Genomic DNA, 22,193 nt, shown 5'->3' with positions numbered 1-22,193 from the left:
TTCCTTTCGAATATTTTCTTGCATATTCACTCATCTTCATTTTTAAAAAATCCCAAAAAACTAATTTATCATTAAATGCATCTTCCCACGTTTTCATAATACTTTCTATTTCCGTTATCATTCCTTCTACAAATTCTTTGTCATTACACAAACTGTTATTAAATTTCCAATACGATTTGCCCCTACAGTTATAACTTTCCGGAACAAGTTGTAATTCTAATCTAATACCGGAATGATCAGGAGTAACAGATGTCATAATTTCACAATTTCTTACTAATCACACCATGTGGTCTGATATGAACCAATAGTCTAAACGAGTTTGTACTAAAGGGTTTAACTGTTTGAAAGTAAATTGCTTACTGTCCGGGTTTCTTTTCCTCCATATATCTAACAAACTATATTTCTTAAGAAAAAAATCCAAATTCTCTATAAATTTACTCTTTGAGGGTGTTTTAGGCCCTATATAATCCAAAGTTTCATTCAAAATTGCATTAAAATCTCCTCCTAGAATAAGAGAACATTCACAAGGACAGAAATCTGATATACAGTAAGTGCATCTATTTTTCCCAAAAATTCCGTTTGTTCCCATGTTTTATCTCTTGTTGGAAAGTAAACATTACCTAATAACAACTGAGAGTCAAAAATGTTTCCTTTTAAAAAAATATAACGACCCATATCATCAACTTTTATTTGATCAACTTTGATATTACCACCAGAAGCTATTAAAATTAGAACACCTCTGCTGTGACTTGAGCCGTGACTAAAAAAACATTTCACCTCCCCAATCTCGTTTCCACAAATTATCTTCGATATCGGGTGAACTATACGTTTCTTGTAACAATACAACATCCCCTCCTTTACTTTTAGCCCATTCAAAAATTCTGTTTCTTTTTTTCCTGTTCCATAAACCTCTAACATTTACAGAAATTAAAGTTAAACCCGCCATTTTGAACAAATAATTATTCCCAAATGTTGTGACCTTATTGCCCAAACACCATACAATCTCCTTTGAAAATCTTGTAACATCATTAACTTTGATACCGGGCACCTCCACTCACATTCAATACGGGGCTTGTTTTTATCCAAACAAACTGCCGATTTAATACACGCTTCTGAATGCGAGCAGAAACAACCACAACAACACCCCATACAACGTATCAGACATCGAACTACACCAAAGCCCTTAACCTTACAGTCCCTGACATATACCCTAACATACCCCCATCCCTCCCTCCTATTACAGCCTAAATTATCCCGATCTCTAATTCGGTGACAGAAGCCTAATACCCATGTACAACATATACCTACCCAGTACACAACTTCAAACATTACAGAAATAAGCCTCCAAACCAAAACAACTAACCAACTTTCCATAACGCAAGGAGATGATTGAAAGCGGCCCTCCACCATGCATCTCCGTACAGAAAATGAGTTTCTGCAAAATCTGTATACTTTACCCCAACATAACTTTAAAAAAAAAAAAAAAAAAAAAAATTCCTGCGTAACATGCATGCACTGATTTGACCCGGGTGGATGATAATGACTTCCTATATTAACTGCCAACAGATTATTCAAGTCATGCATGATGGATGTGAAACCTGCCGAACCAAGAATCCGTACCGGGTACATTTTGGGTGTGGTGCAACACACTACCAAAACCCAGATCAATGGGCAACAAACGTTGTGTGAAATTAGTGTCACACTTAAGCACCACCCCCAGAGCCTGAAAATTTACATGCATGGTATGCATAATATCTGCAAGAAACTGGTTCAGTCCAGTTTAGAACTACAGGACTGTCTGTTTAAACATTTAACCCGTCATGCACAACTGCCAAGAAACTATTTTCTCCCTTTTGTTGAATATAAATAAAAGTATGTGTCACAAATGTACACACTAGTAGTTATGTACATGTATGATATAATGTATGCATGACTGTTTTAATGTGTATGTACACAGGTGGACCAGAATAATGGAGAACATTCTATATGATATAGATATAGTACATACAGGCTGACCAGATCAGTGGAGAATTTTCTACGTGGTACAAAATGTAGCTACAGTACATGTATGCATGTGACAGGAAATACATTATAGCTCACTCAATCTAGAATGATTTCACCCATTCCAGAATATTCTGGGAAGTGCTTACATGTATTTGGCTGAGTGAGGCACTGTCCCTGTAGCCCAATGTGATTGGTAGTTAATTTTGACAATGATGTTATGCATATAGTTAGGCAGTGAGTCATCCAGGATTCCTGGAATTTGGACTTGCTAGTATGTTCAGGTATGTGGCCCCAGGTTGGAGAAAATTACAGAATGTACTAGAAAGGGGTGAATGGATAGTATATAAGCCGGAGAAATTCTGAGGTAGGCAGAGTACCCAACACCTCTGCTCTGAGAGTTACGTCACTTCTGGCTCTGAAGCGACTTGTTATAGTCAGTCCTGTGTTACCTGCTGACCTGCTATACAAACTGTGTTTGTGGAGATAAGGCCTGGGAGACATTTTGCCTGCAGAGAATTAATTTGCCTACATTGGAGAGAGATTCCATATTTTAGTGTCAACGGACATTATTACGGCAAAGCTGTGACGGGCTGGATTCCTTGCTGGACATTATAAAGTGAATCATCATTCAACGCATCAACTGGACGTGGTCGTCATAACATTTGGATTCTGCCCGTTTCCTGTGGATTCTGCACGTTTCTCTGTGGACGTATATCCTGGATTTTTACCCCGGATTAATACCAAGGATTATCACAACCTGCGCCTCTGGATTTACGTCTGAGGTATCATTCATCGGTGCATCGCGGATCATTCATCTGTGCATCGAACATCGTATCTGGACACTGTCAAAGGATTACTTGCTTTCAAATTTGGCTGTACTACGTGTAAGTGATTTCATTACCGATTTGTAATTGTTTCTATTGATCATTATTGTACTGATGTGAAAACCGATTACCAGTCTGTACCCACAATATCACTGTTAATAAACCGCCTGAACATCAGTTGTTTCTTTTGTGCGATTATTCTCAGAGTGATTTTGGTCGTAACATATGCAATTTAGATCCCACAAATTGAGACGGAACTTCCATCTGCGGTGCTATAGGTGAACTGAAAGTCCATAAGAATTTGACGTAAAAAAGAGAGAGAGAAAAAAAAAAACCACCATTAACCTTTAAAGGGTGTGTACAGTCCCGGTCGAGGTGAGAATTCAGCCTTTAGCGTTTTGCGAGACATCCAGAAACCACCCTATGAGACTCCAAAGAGCATGCAATTCCAAGGGGTACCAAAAGCCTAACCGACGAGAAACGGCCTCGAGATGGCTGAGATATCCAAAAACAGGTTGAAACAAAGATATCCCAATAAAGGTGGGGCATGTCGCCTTTTATTATTATCACTTTTGGGGGTATCCCAGCCACCCGAAAACCAACTCCCATAAAAAAAAAAACGTTGAAACCCTCTCAAAACCACACGCCCTCCCACACCCCACAAGAGGCCTCCCATTATCTCACTTAGTAATGTTCAAAACATGAAACCCCACCCCAACCACCACTGTACACAGTCTCTTTTAGACCCCGTTTACAGTGCGAGGCTCGGCCGCGGCTCGGCCGCGGCCGAGTCCAGCCTCGCTTCAGTGTAAACGCGCAAAAGGCCAAATGCGAGGCCAAAATTGGCCTCGCATTTGGCCTCGCTCTGGAGGTGGTCTCGGCCGCGGCCGAGCCGCGGCCGAGCCCGGCCTTTTCTCAGTGTAAACGCAAACTGGGCCAAATGCGCGGCCAATTGCGCGGCCAATTTTAGTCTGGCTTCCAAACCCTCTGCTTGTATCTTTCGCTATTCAGGATATCAACCCCCTCAACGTCGAAAACCAGTATAGTTTAAGGTGGTTTTGTCCTGCAAAGTATTCTTTCCTTCGGCAAAGGCCTTTGCCCGAACGGCGACTTCGTCGCCACGGAATTCATTTGGCAAAGGGTCTGAAAACCAGACAATACCAAATTGCATTTGTTTACAAGCAGAGCGCCACTACGACAAAATATTGAAAGGTTTGAATTAAAAGCGCGGCCGAGCCCAGCAGTGTAAACGGACAAAATTGCGAGGCTCGGCCGCGCAATTGAGGCCGGGCTCGGCCGCGGCCGAGCCGAGGCCGAGACCGGCCCCGAACTGTAAACGGGGTCTAAGTAATAAGTGTCTAAGCATCTTTCACTACATCCTCAATTGTACAATGTAGTTTGCATACAAAATGCATAACCGTGAACACATCAGAGCTATAAACTACAATATGGTAATGCCTGAACAATTGCCCACATTCTGGCGCCAGAAGTTAGCCCTTCCGTGAACATGCCATGTACTGAGCTGCTTTACACCAGCTGCACAGCAGAAAAGAAGAGGGAAAAAAAAACAGGCTAGGCACGTCTACAATGTAAGTGTCTAAACATCTTTCGCCACGTCCTCAACTGTACAATGTAGTTTACATACAAAATACCTCACCATGTAACACATCTGAGCTAACTGCAAGATGGTAATGCCTGAACACTAGAACCCACATTCTGGCGCCAGAATTTAGCTCTTCCGTGAACATGCTGAAGCTGCTTTATACCTGCTGCACAGCAGAAAAGAAAAGGCTACCTTCAGTAATGTCCTGTTGTCTGCATCGTCTGCCCTCTTATTCATCCAAAAGTGATATTACCCAAAAAAAAAAAAAAAAAAAAAAAACCAAAACCTTTAACCTTGAAACTTATCATGTGACATTCTGCACAGTATTTCATAATTATGCCATAATTATAACATTCTATAATTTTGTCAAAAAAAAAACCATGAATACACCTTAGAATTAACGACCATGCACCAAAAAGGGGCATGACCCAGCCTTGTCTCTGGATAGTTCTAGCCTTGCGATGAAAAAGGAAATATTGTGCATATTATTCTGACAATAATGTTTACAGAATATTATGCGAAACCTTTTTCTTTCTTTTTTTCCTCTAGATACCGAGGTCTCTTATGGAGACAAATTCCAAACATCTTCTTTAATAACATAGAAAAAATTAGCTATTTTCTTCAGCTTGAAAAACCTCTCTTTTCCAGACTTTGAAATACCACAGAACTTGCACAACAGCACGACAGCATTTGAATTACGGCTGCCAAGAAAACTAAAGCAAATTTGGTGCAATTGAGTTACATACTCTGGGAAATTTCTTTCGTCCAGTCATTTCACCCTTAAAAGCCCTATTTTTTTCCCCCTCTACTCTATGTAGATACCGGGGTATACCGAGCCTTAAAACCTTTTTTTTTTTTTTCCTCTAGATACCGAGGTCTCTCTTATGGAGACAAATTCCAAACATCTTCTTTAATAACATCGATAAAGGTAGCTATTTTCTTCAGCTTGGAAAACCTCTCTTCTCCAGACTTTGAATACGTGGTGCCACAGAACTTGCACAAAACAAGAACTGGCATTTTGATCTACATTAACGACAGCCTTTCAATTGCGGCTGCCAAGAAAACTGAAACAAATTTGGTGCAATTGAGTTGCATACTCTGGGAAATTTCTTTCCCAGGGTCCAGTCCCGTCATTTCAGCCTTAAAAACTTTTTTTTTCCTCTAGATACCGAGGTACCGAGGTACCGAGCCCTAAAACCTCCTTTTCTCTTTCTTCCTTGCTTCCTTTTCCCTCTAGATACCGAGGTCTCTCTTATGGGGACAAATTCCAAACATCTTCTTTAATAACATAGATATTTTCTTCAGCTTGAAAAACCTCTCTTTTCCAGACTTTGAAAAACCACAGAACTTGCACAACAGCACGACAGCATTTAAATTACGGCTGCCAAGAAAACTATTAAGCAAATTTGGTTTTCGTCCAATCATTTGACCCTTAAAGACCCTTTTTTTTCTTTTTTCCTCTAGATACCGAGGTACCAAGCCTTACAACCTTTTTTTTTTTTTTTTTTTTTTTTTAAAGTTAGCTACTTTCTTCAGCTTGGAAAACCTCTCTTCTCCAGACTTTGAATACGTGGTACCACAGAACTTGCACAAAACAAGAAATGGCATTCTATATACCATCTACAATGACAGCCTTTCAATTTCGGCTGCCAAGAAAACTGAAACAAATTTGGTGCAATTGAGTTGCATACTCTGGGAAATTTCTTTCCCAGGGTCCAGTCCCGTCCTTTCTTATTGGGACAAATTCCAAACCTCTTCTTTAATGACATAGATAAAGTTAGCTATTTTCTTCAGCTTGGAAAACCTCTCTTCTCCAGACTTTGAAATGCCACAGAACTTGCACAAAACAAAAAATGGCATGCTATATACCATCTATATTAACGACAGCCTTTAAATTACGGCTGCCAAGAAAACTGAAACAAATTTGGTGCAATTGAGTTACATACTCTGGGAAATTTCTTTCGTCCAGTCATTTCAGCCTTATGAATAACACAAAACTTGCACAGAACAAGAAATGGCTCATTATATTTCCTCCATGTTAAAAACAGCCTTTAATTATATCATAGACTCTAGGGCTGAGAAAAAAATAAATTAGGCCATGTTTGTGAGATTCCAACTGAACAGACTTAACGGATAAAGTTTACATTCTTGATCAAGCGCTTTCTATCCTTTTCGCAAGACATTCAAATCAATTTGACAGTCGACACTTAAAAACGCTTCTCTGGAGTAAAAATTTTTAATTTCTTTTTCCAAATCATTCAGAGTAATATGAAGGAATTGATACTTGCGGATTCCTCATTCAGCTTATTCCTCAACCAAGTTCCAACCAGTTGTGCCCTTTTCCTTGCTTTGAAGGATCAATTTGACTCCTTGCAGCTTGATTCTTGTCGAAACACCTTTTTCCTTCTGAAGTTTGTATGCTCCATTCGCTAGAATCCCCCGGCGAATCTTGAGTGCAGGCGGCAAATCCGTTCTCACAGTGATGCGAGATGGCGGTGGCGCTCGCTGGTCCGGCGCCGCTCTCTGGGGCTGACGCTGCCGCTGCTCGAAAGCCGAAAGCACCTCATCCCGGTCTGTCATGGAGAGAAACTTGACGATGATCGGCGAGGGGCGCGGCGGGCGTTGCGGTTCCTCGGGTCTCCCAGTATCCCTGCGAGCCGGTAGCCTGTGGGCGTTCGCGAACTTGATATTCTTGGCTCTGCCGTCTTCCATCCCGAGCTTGTCAAAGACATTTTGGAGCGTCTCAAGAATGTTTTCGTTTTTCTGCTCTGGGACCACATATAAGAGAAGATTCATCTTTCTATTATAAATCTCCATTTAAGCGTCATTTTCTCCTCTAGTTTTTTTACTTCGTTTTCCAGAACACTGCGCACGTTTGGTATCTCCTTCTCCACATCCGAAATTTTAGCATCGTTGAACTCGAGGGACTTCTCGATTTCAGTGAACTGCTTGTTTATGTCACTGATCTGTTTGTTCAACTTGTCAATTTTCGTGTCTATTTGATGGTTCAGATTGTCTATTTTTGAGCTAATGGTGCTTGAAAGATTAGCAATGTCCCTTTGAAGCTCTGCATTGCTGGGGCCCTGACCATGCGGTGAGGAAGCCCTGTCCCCCGGGCCCGCGCCGCCTGGCGTGTGCTGCTTTGATGATGTAGCCCGAGTGTAGGGGCGTGGCTGAGACATTCTAGCAAGTTCCTTGCTTATACGGTATCGAACGCGTGCTGTGGTGGAGGGCCGCTTGAGAACACGTCCTTTCACGACGAAGTCATACGACGAAGTCCTCTTGTTATGCTTGTGATGTGACACAGAGACTCACACACACACACACACACACACACACACAAACACACTTTGTACATAACAGAGCATGCACACAAAGCAACCAAGATCATTGTACTCTCTTGCACTTGAGGTTTGTCAAGGAGGGATATGATCTTAATACACATACTACCATGCATGTATCTGGCCAGCCATATGGCCATCATTTCACCCAAACTCGGAAGGTGCCAAATGCCACAAAATGAGCACATCCTATTTTTGTGCTGAAACCAAATGTGATCGAGACCAGTGGCAATATTTTTGTGTGTTGTTAGATTTGTGATACAACTTACATTAAGTACAGTGATTCACCAAAATTCATGAAAATTTAACCTTCGTGAAAACAGCTTTTACAGTATTTTGGGCCAGTTCTGGTCATGTTTCCCAGAGTTACCCCCCCCCCCCCAAAAAAAAAAAAAACAACTGCAAAACAACTTACAGTCACTGCGCTGGGCAGTCTTATAATTTAGGTCTACATACTTACCTCTTGCCGCTTCGCCATGGGAACCATCTTGAGGATGCAGCGGTCGGCGATGCGATAGTCGTCCAGGGTGTAGGCATCCCGCAGGTACTGGCCCTTGAAGCGAAGCCGGAACTGGTGGTCCTCACGCCCCATCACATAGAGGATGTGGAGTAGCTGGGCCCTGATCCTGGCCAGGGTGTCTAGGGCACTGCATTGCAGCACAAAGGTGTGCACCTGTGTCACGATTGGGACAGGGAATAAGATCAAAATTAGCACCACCTGTTTTGCAGCCAACATGGATGTTTGCAAATGTGACCTGCCATGTACAACAAAAGGATCCTAAAGTCGCTGATGGCTGAGCCAAGAAAATCGAATTTGAAGTCACATCACCAAAATTGGTCAAAACAATTGGATTTCTGTTTTTGGCATAGTTTTGTAGTCTAATGTTTTGTCTATCATCTGCCGAAATTTCGAAGCTAAATGATCAAAGGAAAGGCAAGAAATCAGCGTTTTTCTGGGCCATGATTTTCCAACTTTCAATGTAACAGAAACGTGTCCGAAGATTTGGATTTAGCGCCGCAGTTAGACTCCGCCCCTGGCAACAAGGGAGTGATCTTATTGGTCAGTGCGTGGCATCCTAATTACTGATTGGTTGTGCGTAGACCGCTGGTGCTAAGCTTGAATGAACATCGCGGAGGTCGCTAGGAGCATGCCTTCTATTGTCAAGCGGTGAAAACTGTCTCGCCTCCACCTGATCATGATAGCGTCGGAAGGAAAACTTTGAAGGCATTTTTCTCGAAACTCTGATTTGCTCAATCACTTGACATGCGCTACTAAAATCATCGATATCCCTGCAACCGAGTACTTATATGAGTCGTATTATATATGAAATTAAAGGAGAAGAGTAGGGGAATAATGTCACGCCATTTTCAGAAAATTGTCCTCCCCCGACTTTCGGATCCTTTTGTTGTAGCGGGTCACAAATTGTTTTGAGTTGTATGCAGTACATGTATGTAGGATGGCCGTGCCACGTTTATACAATGTACGTATGTCAAATATTTGAATCAAATACGAAAACAAATGCAGAGTACAGTATACTGATCTTCTGTAACTTGTCTCTTAAGCAGCATATGAAACTTGCAAGCAGGATGGTTGCTTCATCTCAACTTGTGAATTTTGTGTCAATGGGTACAAATTGGCTAAAGAACCATTGGGATATAATACAGTGTATGTAAACCATACAAATTTATGTAGTGTCATTACAGAATGACTTTGATTAAAACCCATCTAAGCATTGTACAGTATAAGTGGATTGAGGAAATGCAGCAATGTTAGTAGAAGGAAAGTTAGATAATCTGTTGAAAATACTTAAAGTTTTGGTGTTGCCAATGCCGGATAAGAAGGTCTACATTCTTTGATTGTATGGACTATGACAGAAAGAAAATATAGAGCCTAAAGATTGTATATGGACTAGAGGATCTACATGTATGACATAAAGAAAATATAGGGCCTGAAGAAAATTTAACATGTTTCCATGCACTTTTTTCGCATAATGAAAGAGCACTTGACTTACAGACTGTACTGTACAGGTACCTCTTTCACAAGAAGCAAGGGGAAATATACAGTAATCAACATAAAATCTAGTATTACAAGATGAGGGAATGCCGACTTTAACCTTGCTCCTTGTACACAGTTACATGGGAGCCCCAACGCGAAGGGCTCGGGCTGGTCGTAGTTAAGGGAATGGTTACTTTTTATACAAATTGTAAGTTCTTATAGACATATACAGTCAAACCTGTCTATAGCGGCCACCCAAGGGAGACGGAAAAAGTGGCCGTTATAGACAGGTAATCCAACTTTGTGTGCATTGCTTACATGTACATGTATCATCGTTGTATCCTTACATGTACAGTGTATGTGTGTACGTATGCATACACCGTGTTTCATGCATTTAACCATGCCGGTGTATATGATATTGTTGCACAGTAGCATGTTTATTGTCGTGAAGAATCATGCATTATTATGACTGAATGAGGGATGAATGCAGCGGTGGCGATCACTGAACGTTGCTCGCACGGCTACCAAACAGTAAAATACGCTGAATTATCGGCTTGGCTACGGCTCCATTGGGTTTTTGGCTGCTATAGACAGGTTAATATCTCCCGCGGGAAACAAAATTTGTGGCTGCTGGCCGCGTTAGAGAGGTGGCCGCTATACACAGGGTCTTTAACAGGGCTTTTCTCTCGGGGGGATTTTGCAGTGGCCGCTATACAGGTGGCCGCTATAGACAGGTGGCCGCTAAGGCAGGTTTGACTGTATTCATAAATCTCTTTAAGATTTATATTTTCTTAATAATCTCTATCAATATGTCATGTCACAATTGGTATAGCGACTCCTACATGTAGCTCCTACATACTAGTAGTCATCTCGTTTACGTTTAGCAATGGCAATGGTGTCATGGAAACAAAAATTTCCAAGGTACATTGATTCTTGGATTTTGGAAGGTAATTTTACACATTTTACTGAACGACAAAACATAGATCTAAATACACACACACCCACTCATATTCATGATATTGTATGCACACACAAATGCATGGGTGATCTTGGAAGGTGAAGTAATAGATTAAATATTACCTGGTATTAAATTTAACAGATTAAACTATTCACAACTCGTTTGTCATACATTTAATCTTGCATGATTTTAGAGTCTCACCGTACCGGTACTAACTAGTTTTACATCTACTGACTACTGTGTACATTGTACACTGTAGCATCTGTGTGTTCACAGTCTATTCGCTAGTCGATGCACACAAACATGGGCCGGCTCCTCGGCACTGATCAGTTTTCATGGTCTTTACTTACGATAAATGCGCTGCTCTCGATGTAAAGAAGCATCTTTGCAATCTCTGTAGGATCTGTGGATACTTTACTTATACACAATTTGACTTGCTGTTCTATTCAGCTCCTACGCGATATAATTCCACATAATTTTGGCTATCGTCTGATCGTGATTCGATATGCTTGGCTCAATGCTTGCTACATATATGTAGCTATGTTTTAGCACCAAAGATCCTACACTAATACATGTAATAGCACCATGAACCACCACGGGTTGAATTACGAACACACTACACACAACACCAGTAGTTTCTCCGCTGCAGTCTGCGCTGCGGTGGGTGATCAGGCACTTGTCGCAATGATGGTCCACTCAATTATGCTAATCAGCGTCACTGTGACGTCATCGGTCCCACGGTAACCTCAGAGCTCGCGTACAAATTTGTGCGCAACGTTGAGGTCGTGCAGAATCACTACACTGCGGTTGAAAAACATATGTATGCAGAATGCCAACCAGGAATCACGCTGAATCACAATCTTTTGTCGGCTCCGGGCTTTTTGAACAATGTTTCACACTATACCTATTCAACTATGGTTAAAAGAAATCATAGAAAAATATCTTATTTCTTGATCACCCTTTCATTCAAAAGCAGTGTACTATTAAATCGTTCTTTCCTTTTTTTTTTTTTTCTTTTTTTTTTAACTAGCGAATGGGGGTCAACACCCCCCCCCCCGTGCTCCCTCCCTCCCCTCCTTCGTAGTTACGCCACTGCTTTTGGGTGAAATAATTGGACAGATTTCTAACAAAAAAGCAAGAAATCTTTTCATCGCGGGAATTATGATTGTGTGGGGCGGGTTCAAATGGTGCGCTTCCCTTCCAATATTTTTATGGGGGCAACATTTTTGTTTTCTCTCAAAAGCAAGAAAATCTTCTCATTTCGGGAATTATTAATTATGGGGGGTGGGGGCAAAATTATAATATGCTTAATATGCTTGCCCCTTCAATATTTTTATGGGGGCAACTTTTTTTTTCTGTCAAAAAAAAGGTAAGAAAATCTTCTCGTCTCTGGAATTATGGAGGGGGTGGGCAAAATGATACGCTTGCCCCTCCATTGTTGTTGTTGTTTTTTTTTTTAATGAGGCTAAGGCTCGCTCTTGGGCTAGCAATATGGATTGGTCAGAAGTAACGTACATAGACCCCACATACTTGTAAGTAGCACACGTACATGCAAACGTGTACGTGCTCCGTACCGTACGGATGTACAGTACGGTCGATAAATAGTAAACACTGTATAGAATACCAGTAGATATGTATAAAATCAGTGCTGCCAGAACCAGGGGTGCGAATTGTTTTTGCCCACGACTTTTCTTTTTTTTTTTTTGTCCCTGGTGCAAAAAAAAAAAAAATAATAATTATTATTATCATTATTTCTCGTCCGCGGCGTTGAGGTCGCTCGCAGACTGAAGTTTTTTTTGGTTTTTTTTTTTTTTTTTGAAGGGGGGTGCGTTCGCACCCAACGCACCCCCCCCCCCCCCCCCCCCCGGTGACGCCCATGGATCATCACCCAAAAATGAGGTCATCCATGATGAAATACACTCCGAAAACACCGATTGCGCTGTTGTGGCTCAGTGGATATTGGACAACAGTCTCGAAGTTTGTGGTTCGAGTCTTCTGCTGCGACTGTTGTGCCCTAAGGCAAGGCACTTTATCCTCATCGCTCAGTCCTTGGGTCTCGTGGTTGTTTGCTTGTTAAGCATTCTTAAGCTGTCAAAACATTAATAGATAACATAATGTCTAACGTAATAACGGAAACCTGTACGAACGGCATTATTTATTCAGATACATCCGACCATCTACCAATTTTTATGATTAATGATAAATCTGTAACAACCCCAATACGCCACCAACCCAAACAATACTTGAAAATGCATAGAAACGTAACGCCACATAATATTGATTCATTGAATCAAGATTTATTTGAAGAACAATGGAATGACGTTTTTGAACTCCAAGATGTTAACTCTTCTTATGAAATTTTTTTTACAAAAATTATTAGATTATTGTGATAAACACATTCCTTTAACTCCCAAAAGAAATGGAAGGAAAAAGCTCGGCAACCCTGGATTACTCAAGGTCTTATATGTTCTATTCTCACTCGAAACCGTCTTTATAAAATATCTCTGAGAAAACCTACTCCTGAAAACGTGAAAAGGTATAAAATATATAGAAATAAACTAACTACTTTGATTCGAGTTTCACGTAAATCATATATTTCGAATAAACTGAAATCTAATAAGGATGATAAAAGTGCTCTTTGGCGGACCGTTAATGAAATACTGAAAAAGAAACCTACGGAATGTCCTGACAGCATTACTCACAACGATAATGTTATTACCAATCCTGATCAAATTGCAAATATTTTTAACATTTTTTTTTGTTAATGTCGGTCCTTCTTTGGCAGCATCTATTCCCATAAACGATATAAAGAATTATAAAGATTATTTATCTGAAAGTAATCAAAATTCTTTGTTTTTTACTCCAATTAATGAATCGGAAATTATTGATACTGTTCGATTTTTGAAATGTAGTAAATCCTGTGGGCCTGACAACTTAAGTGTGAATATGTTGAAAAAAATAATTTACCCCCTAGCAGCCCCTCTCACCCATATATTCAATCTATCCCTACTCAACGGAAAGTATCCAGACTCCTTCAAAACGGCCAAAGTTATCCCCATTTATAAAAGAGAAGATCCCTTAATGGTGAAAAATTATAGACCCATTTCATTGTTACCTGCAATATCGAAAATTTTAGAAAAAGTAGTCTACAAGCGTCTCCACTCGTTCATGATTGAAAATGAAATATTAAATGCGAATCAGTTTGGTTTTAGGAAAGGATTTTCTACCGATTATGCTATAATTAAATCTGTTGATAATATTATTGATGCGCTTACTAAAAAGGAGCACATAATTGGAGTTTTTATGGATCTTAGTAAAGCGTTTGACACTATTGATTATGACATTTTACTTGAAAAATTACATAATTATGGTGTGAGAGGGATTACTCTGTCGTGGTTCAGAAGTTATTTAAGTCATCGAAAACAATATGTTGCATTTAAATCCACTCACTCAACATATTCTAACGTGTTATGCGGTGTCCCTCAGGGGTCTATCCTCGGGCCCCTACTCTTTTTGATTTATATTAATGATATTATTAACTCCTCTCCTCGTTTAAATTTCATCTTATTTGCAGACGACGCCAATGTTTTTTATTCCCACAGGGACATTATAACACTGGTTGATACATTAAATACGGAATTAAGCAACATCTCGAAATGGTTTAGAAGTAATAAGCTTTCATTGAATGTTGATAAGACATGTTTTATACATTTTCATACGTTGCAATCCCAACCCACCCTTCCTCAAAGCATTTTTATTGATGATATAAACATTGCTGAGAAACATTCAACCAAGTTCCTGGGAGTGACTCTAGATAGCAATCTATCTTGGAATACTCATGTTCAGAATATTACAACAGCAATATCTAAAGCAACTGGTGTTTTAAGAAGAATAAAATATTTAATTAATGATCAAACTTTAATTATGTTATACAATACTTTATTTTTACCATATGTAATGTACTGTAATATTGTATGGGGCAACAGTAGCAAAACAAAATTGAATACAATTTTTCTTCTCCAGAAAAAGGCTCTTCGTATATGCACACATTCAAATTTTTTGGCTCACACTGATCCCATATTTTATCGCCTAAAAACTTTGAAAGCCCATGATATACATCTATACCTAACTGCCATATTTATGTATAAACACACTCGAAATTTATTACCATTTTTTCATAATACCCTAGTAACCAATGACCATATTCATTTATACCCTACTCGTCGTTCCCATGATTTTCATTTAAGTAATCCGAAGCTTTTACTTGCTCATAAGTCAATTAGACATCAAGGTCCGAATACATGGAACACTCTTCCTGAGGAGTTGAAACAGTGTGCCTCCTTGTTTTCATTTAAAGCAAACTTAAAGAAGTATATTTTATTACAGTATACTTCAAATACGAACTAAAAACAAACAAATTATACAATTAATGTTGGTCTTCCGATAGCAATAACGCATATCGTCCCCTCTTTCAGTAAACCAATTTTATTATTCTAAATTCCAGCCTATCTGCCATTGTGCACCTTCAAGCACCTGCACACACATTACATTCACCACCACCACCATCACACACTAGAGTTTATTTTCCCCTGCTACTTTCGCAGCAGAATTTATATCGTTACGAATCTAGTACGTCCTTATCTTTTCCTCGGGCCGGCCATCTTTTCAAGCAATGCTTATAATGGCGGCCCTCTGCATAATCGTTTCTTAACTATAAATGCTATTCTTATCACTGCTGCATAGACATGCATATTGTATATTATATTTCTTTCATATCGTTGTTTATGCAAGTCAAAAGACTGTGTTAAATTTATTTTATATATTTCCTACATGTTCATGATTATGTACTTATATGTATCGTGGTTTATGCAAGTCAAACGACTCTGCGTTGAATTTACTTTGTATACTTCCTGCATCTTCATGATTATGTAACTTATGTATATTGATTTGCAGAAAATAAAGTATCTATCAAACAAACTTCATCTAACCATCCATCCATCAATCGCAAGACATATCAAACTAAACCAAACCAAACCAAACCAAACCAAACAAAGCCAAACAAACAAACAAACAAACAAACAAACAAACAAACAGACCATTCCCGAGGTAAGATTAAGAAGTTGACATAAAAAGAAGACTTACGTGTTGATACACGGATACAGAAGAATCCTGAGAAAAAGAAACAAACACCAAATTTCTCTTATTACATACTAAAATTCGCTTCAATTAACCTTCATCTAATTTAACTTGACTGTTTATTTTAAATCATCTTCAATTTTCCTTCGCGACATTATACAGTAGACTTGTTGCATATCTCTGTTAAAAAAAGAAAACTTTTTGTCTCGACTACAGTTTAAACTTCGCCTCAATTAACAGTAATCAAATTAAAGTCGGAAGGAAATGGCACTGTTTCTTTGACATTCTTTTTTCTTTTTTTTTTTTACTTATCCGTCCGGGCATATACACCATGCATGTACGTATATTTCTGTTCACAGGCATATATATAGCTAAATCTTTATGCTTGTGAAGTTAGATGCGAATGATGCGAATCGAAATGGAATGTCAAACTTATCCAACTTTCTTTTGCTGTTGTAACTGATACTAACTTTCAGGTTATATATAAAATGGCAGCTGTACATAAATATGAAATCTTTCACATCTGTCACACTCACAATAGTGACGTAACAGTTGCGGCTGAAATAAAGGATTTTTTGCAGCTCCTGCGCCGCGTTGTTTTTAGTGTAAAGATACAAAGCAGAGCGGTGCATCGATGGAGAGTAATTATTTCTACTTTATGATCATGTCCAAATTTTCCTTTAAAGGTTCTATTTACCTTTGGGAGCAGTGATTAAAAATGTTAAAGATATCACATTTGATGCATAAATATGTGTAGGTCCGTTGTATCACAAAACATCGTACCATATAATGTTTTGCAATAAGCCTAAGATATAAGGAGATATAACTGTTTTTCTCAATAAACCATAACTGTAGACGGTTTACTCTGGAAACATTTTTATTATAACTATTGTTCACATTTTGTATATTTAACAATACTTAACATGGATTATACTGATTCAAATTTTTACATTGGTAGTTTCTAACTCTAACTCACTTTTTAGAAATATTTTGAAGCACTAATTCTGGGGTTTTGTTTCATCTGCAAATGGTAAAACGTGCCTTTAAGGTCTATTCTAAAGTACTGAGAGGCGATAGCATTTTTGCCCCTTCATATAAGATTGTTAGAGTTATATCAATGTTACACTCCTTTAATTATAGCACTGTCGGACATGGACGTGGAGGTTCTAATAAAAGATGAGACCCACCTCTATTATTAGCACAACTTTGTTTTACTTTACTTTGGGATATCTCAGCCATTTCAAAATCAGTCTTCATCAAACAAACTTTGAATTCCTCTTAGTAATGTATGCTCTCTAACTTTTCATTAGTGGCTTTCAATAAAAGACTGGTAGAGGCTTTTGTGGCAGCAATCTGCGAACAAGTACAACCCAGGAGGTATACAGGGCAATTGAAGTGGACCTTCTTCAACAACAACAAAAAATCACGTCTCTCGCCGAAACAGTCGATAAACTACAGAAGAAGGTCGATCACCTCGAACGAGTTTGTGAAGGCCGGTGAAGAACAATCACATACAGCCGCAGGAATTGTCTGCTCTTCCAAGGAAATCTGGAACACGTGGATACGAGGACACAAATCAGCTGGTCGTCGACGTCGTCCGGGAGAAGCTCAAGATCAACATCGCGCCGCTGCATATTGATCAGAGTCATCGCGTCACTCCGCGAGAATGGGAGGGGCAGAAGATGAGGCCGATCATCGTGAAGCTAACGAACTAACAAGAGAAGGGAATCTACGAAACGCACCGACGTCAGAGGAACGCGTATCTACACCCACGAAGATCTGACGTCCACGAGACAACGGCTCATCGGTGAGGTGCGAAAGCATGTGAAGGTCAAACGAGTTTGGACCATGGATGGCAGAATGGTTCTTAGAATGGTTCAGAATGGTTCATGGTTCTTACCAAGGAGGTACCTCCTTGTTCTTACCAACGACTACGCAAAAAGTGTCCATAACCCCTTGCGGATCTCGAGAAGCTGGGACGCAGACACATGTTAACTGACTGTAAATGAAAGTCAAGTGAGTGTATCTCTGATAATTATGCAGGTTCATTTTCCCACTGAAATGTAGTTTGCACACACGACAAAAAAAAAGACACTTGTGTTGGTATGGCGCAGACCGTCAAACTCTGGTGTGGAACATTTTCAGAATTCATGTATTTACGAGGTGAAAATAGTACGTTGATGAGTTCAGAAGAGGTTGCCGATCGATTTAATGTTTCCTTTAGTAAAGTTGGTCAAATCATCTCCATAGAGAGGGGAGTTCACACATGATAGTAATAATGGCCACAGGATGTATGTGGCAGTCAATCAACCAAACTTTAGTTTTCAGCAAATTTCTGAATCAGATGTCGAAAAAGCGTTATAGGCTTTACCGAGAAAACAAATTAAGTGTGTGTGTGTGTGGGGGGGGGGGGGGTACGCTACCACTAAGTCTGCTAAAAGCCGTTTCTGAATATAATTGCACCACTAGCCCTATAATTCAGTTTGTCCATTAAAACTGGTAAAATTCCGACTCCATTGAAACTTTCAAAAACCATCCGTATTTATAAAAATGGAAACAAGACAGACGTTAATAACTATGGACCGATCTCCATTCTGCCAATCACTGTTTAAGATGCTTGAAAAGATTGTGCATAGTTAAGTTTACTCTATCTGTATTCAGTTGACGCCATGAACAAAAACCAGTCAGGTTTTTGCCTACAGCATTCAACGATGATCACACTCCCGAAAGTTACAGAAAATTGGCTCTCCTGTATGGATGATGGTAGGATGACAGGAATTGCCAGTATATGTATAGACTTAACCCTATAAAGCCCAAGCTATTTTGACCCCTTCCAGGCCCAAGGGGGGGGGGGGGGGCACATTGCCCCCCCTATATAACTTTTTTATTATATGATGTATGACCGTCATATTTGGCACATGGGTAGAGCAACTCATACTCTACATGACCCAACATTTGAAATTTCTCAAGGTCATCCACTGAGGGCGCTATTTACCAAAATATACAGAAATACATAGGAAATACGCTAAAATCATGTTTTTTCTTTTTATTTCTTTATCCCCAGTATATATGTTTTTATTTCATATCAATCATTTTCATATTTACCAAAAAGGAAAAACAAGTCAACCTTCACTATTTGTTATGGTTGAAATTTCTCAAGGTCAACACGTGGGGGCGCTACTCGTTACAATATAAAGAAATATATGAAACCTATGATGTATTGCTTGGAATGGGTACATATATTGGTATCACATTTCATATTTCCAAAATATTGAAATTTTGAGTTTGCAGATTGATAATATGATAAAAAAAATGATATTACAGGCAAAGCTTGTGTGAAGATATCACAAAATAAAAGGGTAGTCTTTGGAAAATGCTGTATTTTTGATTATTTCTATCATATCTATTGTTTGATGCCTATGTCATATAAAAAATAAAGGAAATAATAAGAAGACCATTTCAGGGTAATTCACAAATATAATTACTTCACATTTTGGTCCTTCAGCAAATTACAGCCAAGAAAACCCCCATTTCATCCATTATTATACTGTTAAGTGAAATTGGAACACAAAATCATTCAAAATCTGACTGACATGGTTGTAAGTTTACGGTTGCCATGGCAATCAGCAATATCGGACATAGCTAAATTATATATCAAAATGTTTGCAGTAAGATTTTAGGAAAAGTCACCAAATTTGGTTGAAATCGAGTAAAGGGTGTAGGAGTGGCAAACGAAAATATGGTGGGGGGGGGGAAATGTGCCCCCCTTGGGCTTTATATAGGGTTAAGAAAAGCCTTTGACACAGTGGACCGCGCAATACTGGTAGATATTAAAGCCGCGAATGGTTGGTAATATGTTCCCACAAGCCTATGAATAGTTTAAGAATTGCCTCAGCAATCGCACACAATATACTCTGAGGTAAATCGTTTTCAATCGAAATCACTTGGCGTAACACGTGGAGTCCTGCAAGGGTCCAATCTTGGCCCATTGTTGTTCACAATCTATAATATCAACGATGTGCCTAACCGAACTGCAGTATACAACGTTCATCGGTTGCATTATAATGCTGACGACAAGTGTATTTATGTGTCTTGTCAAAATGTGAAACAGATCGAAGAAATTTTAAGCCATGATATGGCCGGTATTGCAGATTGGCTATCGTGTAATCTATTAACTCATAAATTGGAGAAATGTGAAACTATGCTGATGGGTTCTAAGAAAAAGGTTGCACAAGTAAATTTGAATGTGAGGGTAAACGATGTAAGAACAGCTCAAGTTCTTTATTGTAAATATCTAAGTGTGTATATTGACCAGTCTCTCAACTGGAGCCATCATACTGAATATCTGTGTAAATGCACTTTAAAGAAATTTATATTTCTGAAAACGAATACGACTTTTCATATCGGTTGAAACGGCGATTCTAATTCATAAAGCAATCATCCAAAGTAATTTTGATTATTGAGATGTTATGTGGTCAAATATTAAACGTAGTTATACTCAGCGTCTTCAAATTCTCCAAAATCGGTCTCTGAGAACTGTGCTGCGGGCATAAATTCGAGATATCCAACTAATTTGTTATACTCACAAATTAATGTTGACACACTTGAGATGAGAAGAAACAATTAGTTTGTGCACAATGTATAAAGGCGCTTATAATTTAACCCCTTCATGAGTGAGATGTTTGAGTTGAAATGTGTTTTTATTATAATTCAAGGAAAACAACATTAGTATTGAAGTTAGGACAAAACCTGCTTTAGGCAAAAGAGTTTTAATTACCAAGGTTCAAAATTATGGAATACATTGCCAAGATGCATAAAACAACAAACAACTTTTAGCGGTTATAAATGGAGTTTAAATTTGTATCACACACCACAATTATTTTGTATCACTCCCTCATTTGAGTAAATCTGAGTGTGAATTCATTTTTTTCTGTAAATATCTTTTTTTACTTATGCTTTTTTGTTTTATCCGATCCTATGTTGTTTATACTTTGTTTGTATGTACATGTAGGTGCCTATATATGTTTCGAAATACTTTTATATATAATTTTTTACACCATATGTTTAACTCATGAGGAAGAACAGCTGTGCTGGCTGAATCATGTGCCTTGCTGAAATACATGAAACGAAATCTGAAGCCTCAATCTCAACTACAACAGTATACCATCCCTTTAAGACGATCGAAAATAATTATGTTATACTTTTATTTCTTTTTTTTGTGTTGTTGTCAATGCATACGCCCTTTTTTCTCTTTATACCTTAACTTCGGTTGTTCCTTTTCTTTGCCAAAATTATGCTCTCTCTCTCTCTTTCTCTCTCTCTCTCTCTTCTTGACAATATTGCATTGTAACTTTCATGTGCTGCTCTATGTTGTAAGCCGATATGATTATGGACTCACATCTAAAAGCCCGCTGGCTGATAGTGGTTTTTTAAATCGCATTGAAACAGATAAAACAAAACAAAACAAATGTAAATGTAATCCGCAGTGGGGAAACATTAATCCGGACAGATGGAAAATTCCTTTAAGAGCTGAAAAGTTTTTCGGTATGACTGTGCATTAGTCGGAAAATATCGGACGATCTTTCCTGAGGTTCATGAATTTAATCCCTTTCAGTGTAGCGAAAAGCAAAGTCGTTATTTCTGACAAACAAAGCATCAGGGAAAGTCATGAAATTGAGATGATATATTACGCACAGTTGATCAATACTCATATCAGTTCAGTTCAGTTCAGTTTTTATTTCTGCATTTCAAAATCAATACAAATCCACAAATCAACAAAATACTTACATAGTCATTTACACAGCTAATATTCGTAACGTTTGGATCTTACATACATTTTTTTTTTTCAAGAACGAATATCATATATGAAAGGAAGCAATAGGAAATGATAAAAATGAAAATAAAATAAAATAAAAATATATCAATTTCTAATGGTATATCGATGGTGATGAGACTTTTACAGATGGATTTTCCTGACAAAATCAAGCGGTCTATTTCTTTTTCTGGCTCAGGTAACTGCAACAATATCAATATTTGTGTATATGCCTTATATCACTTTTTACAAGTGTAGCATAAATAAGTCGATTAGCAGTGGAACGGCCGTGGTGGAAATGGGGTACAGTATTCAAAATAACACGCACACACAAACAAACAAACAAACACAAACGTCATATTTTGAACAGCAGTACAGATGCACTATTGTCACGCCGCGTCGCCGCATTTAAAATTGAAGAAAAAAAAGTGCCAGTCAGCAGCATTGCAGGTGAATACAGACAATTTCCGGTGGGTGGATACCGCATGCAGTCTGATAAAAGATGCGACAGAGATCCGG

The 22,193-nt window shown here is 38.8% G+C and overlaps 1 protein-coding gene across 1 annotated transcript in view; it reads right to left on the bottom strand.

Moving 5' to 3' along the window:
* LOC140244776 (uncharacterized) overlaps positions 1-17,511 on the bottom strand; it is a 43,045-nt gene extending 25,534 nt beyond the window's left edge. The window contains exons 1-2 of the mRNA XM_072324398.1: positions 17,428-17,511; positions 8,233-8,445 (exon numbers count right to left, since the gene is read on the bottom strand). Of these exons, the coding sequence (XP_072180499.1) occupies positions 8,233-8,445; positions 17,428-17,511 (297 nt within the window). The remainder of the gene's footprint in view (positions 1-8,232; positions 8,446-17,427) is intronic.
* Positions 17,512-22,193: the final 4,682 nt, after the last annotated feature.

Source organism: Diadema setosum, chromosome 2 (genome assembly GCF_964275005.1).
Source record: "Diadema setosum chromosome 2, eeDiaSeto1, whole genome shotgun sequence".
In the NCBI taxonomy this organism is placed as follows: Eukaryota; Metazoa; Echinodermata; class Echinoidea; order Diadematoida; family Diadematidae; genus Diadema; species Diadema setosum.
This window is presented reverse-complemented; position numbering and strand designations above follow the sequence as displayed.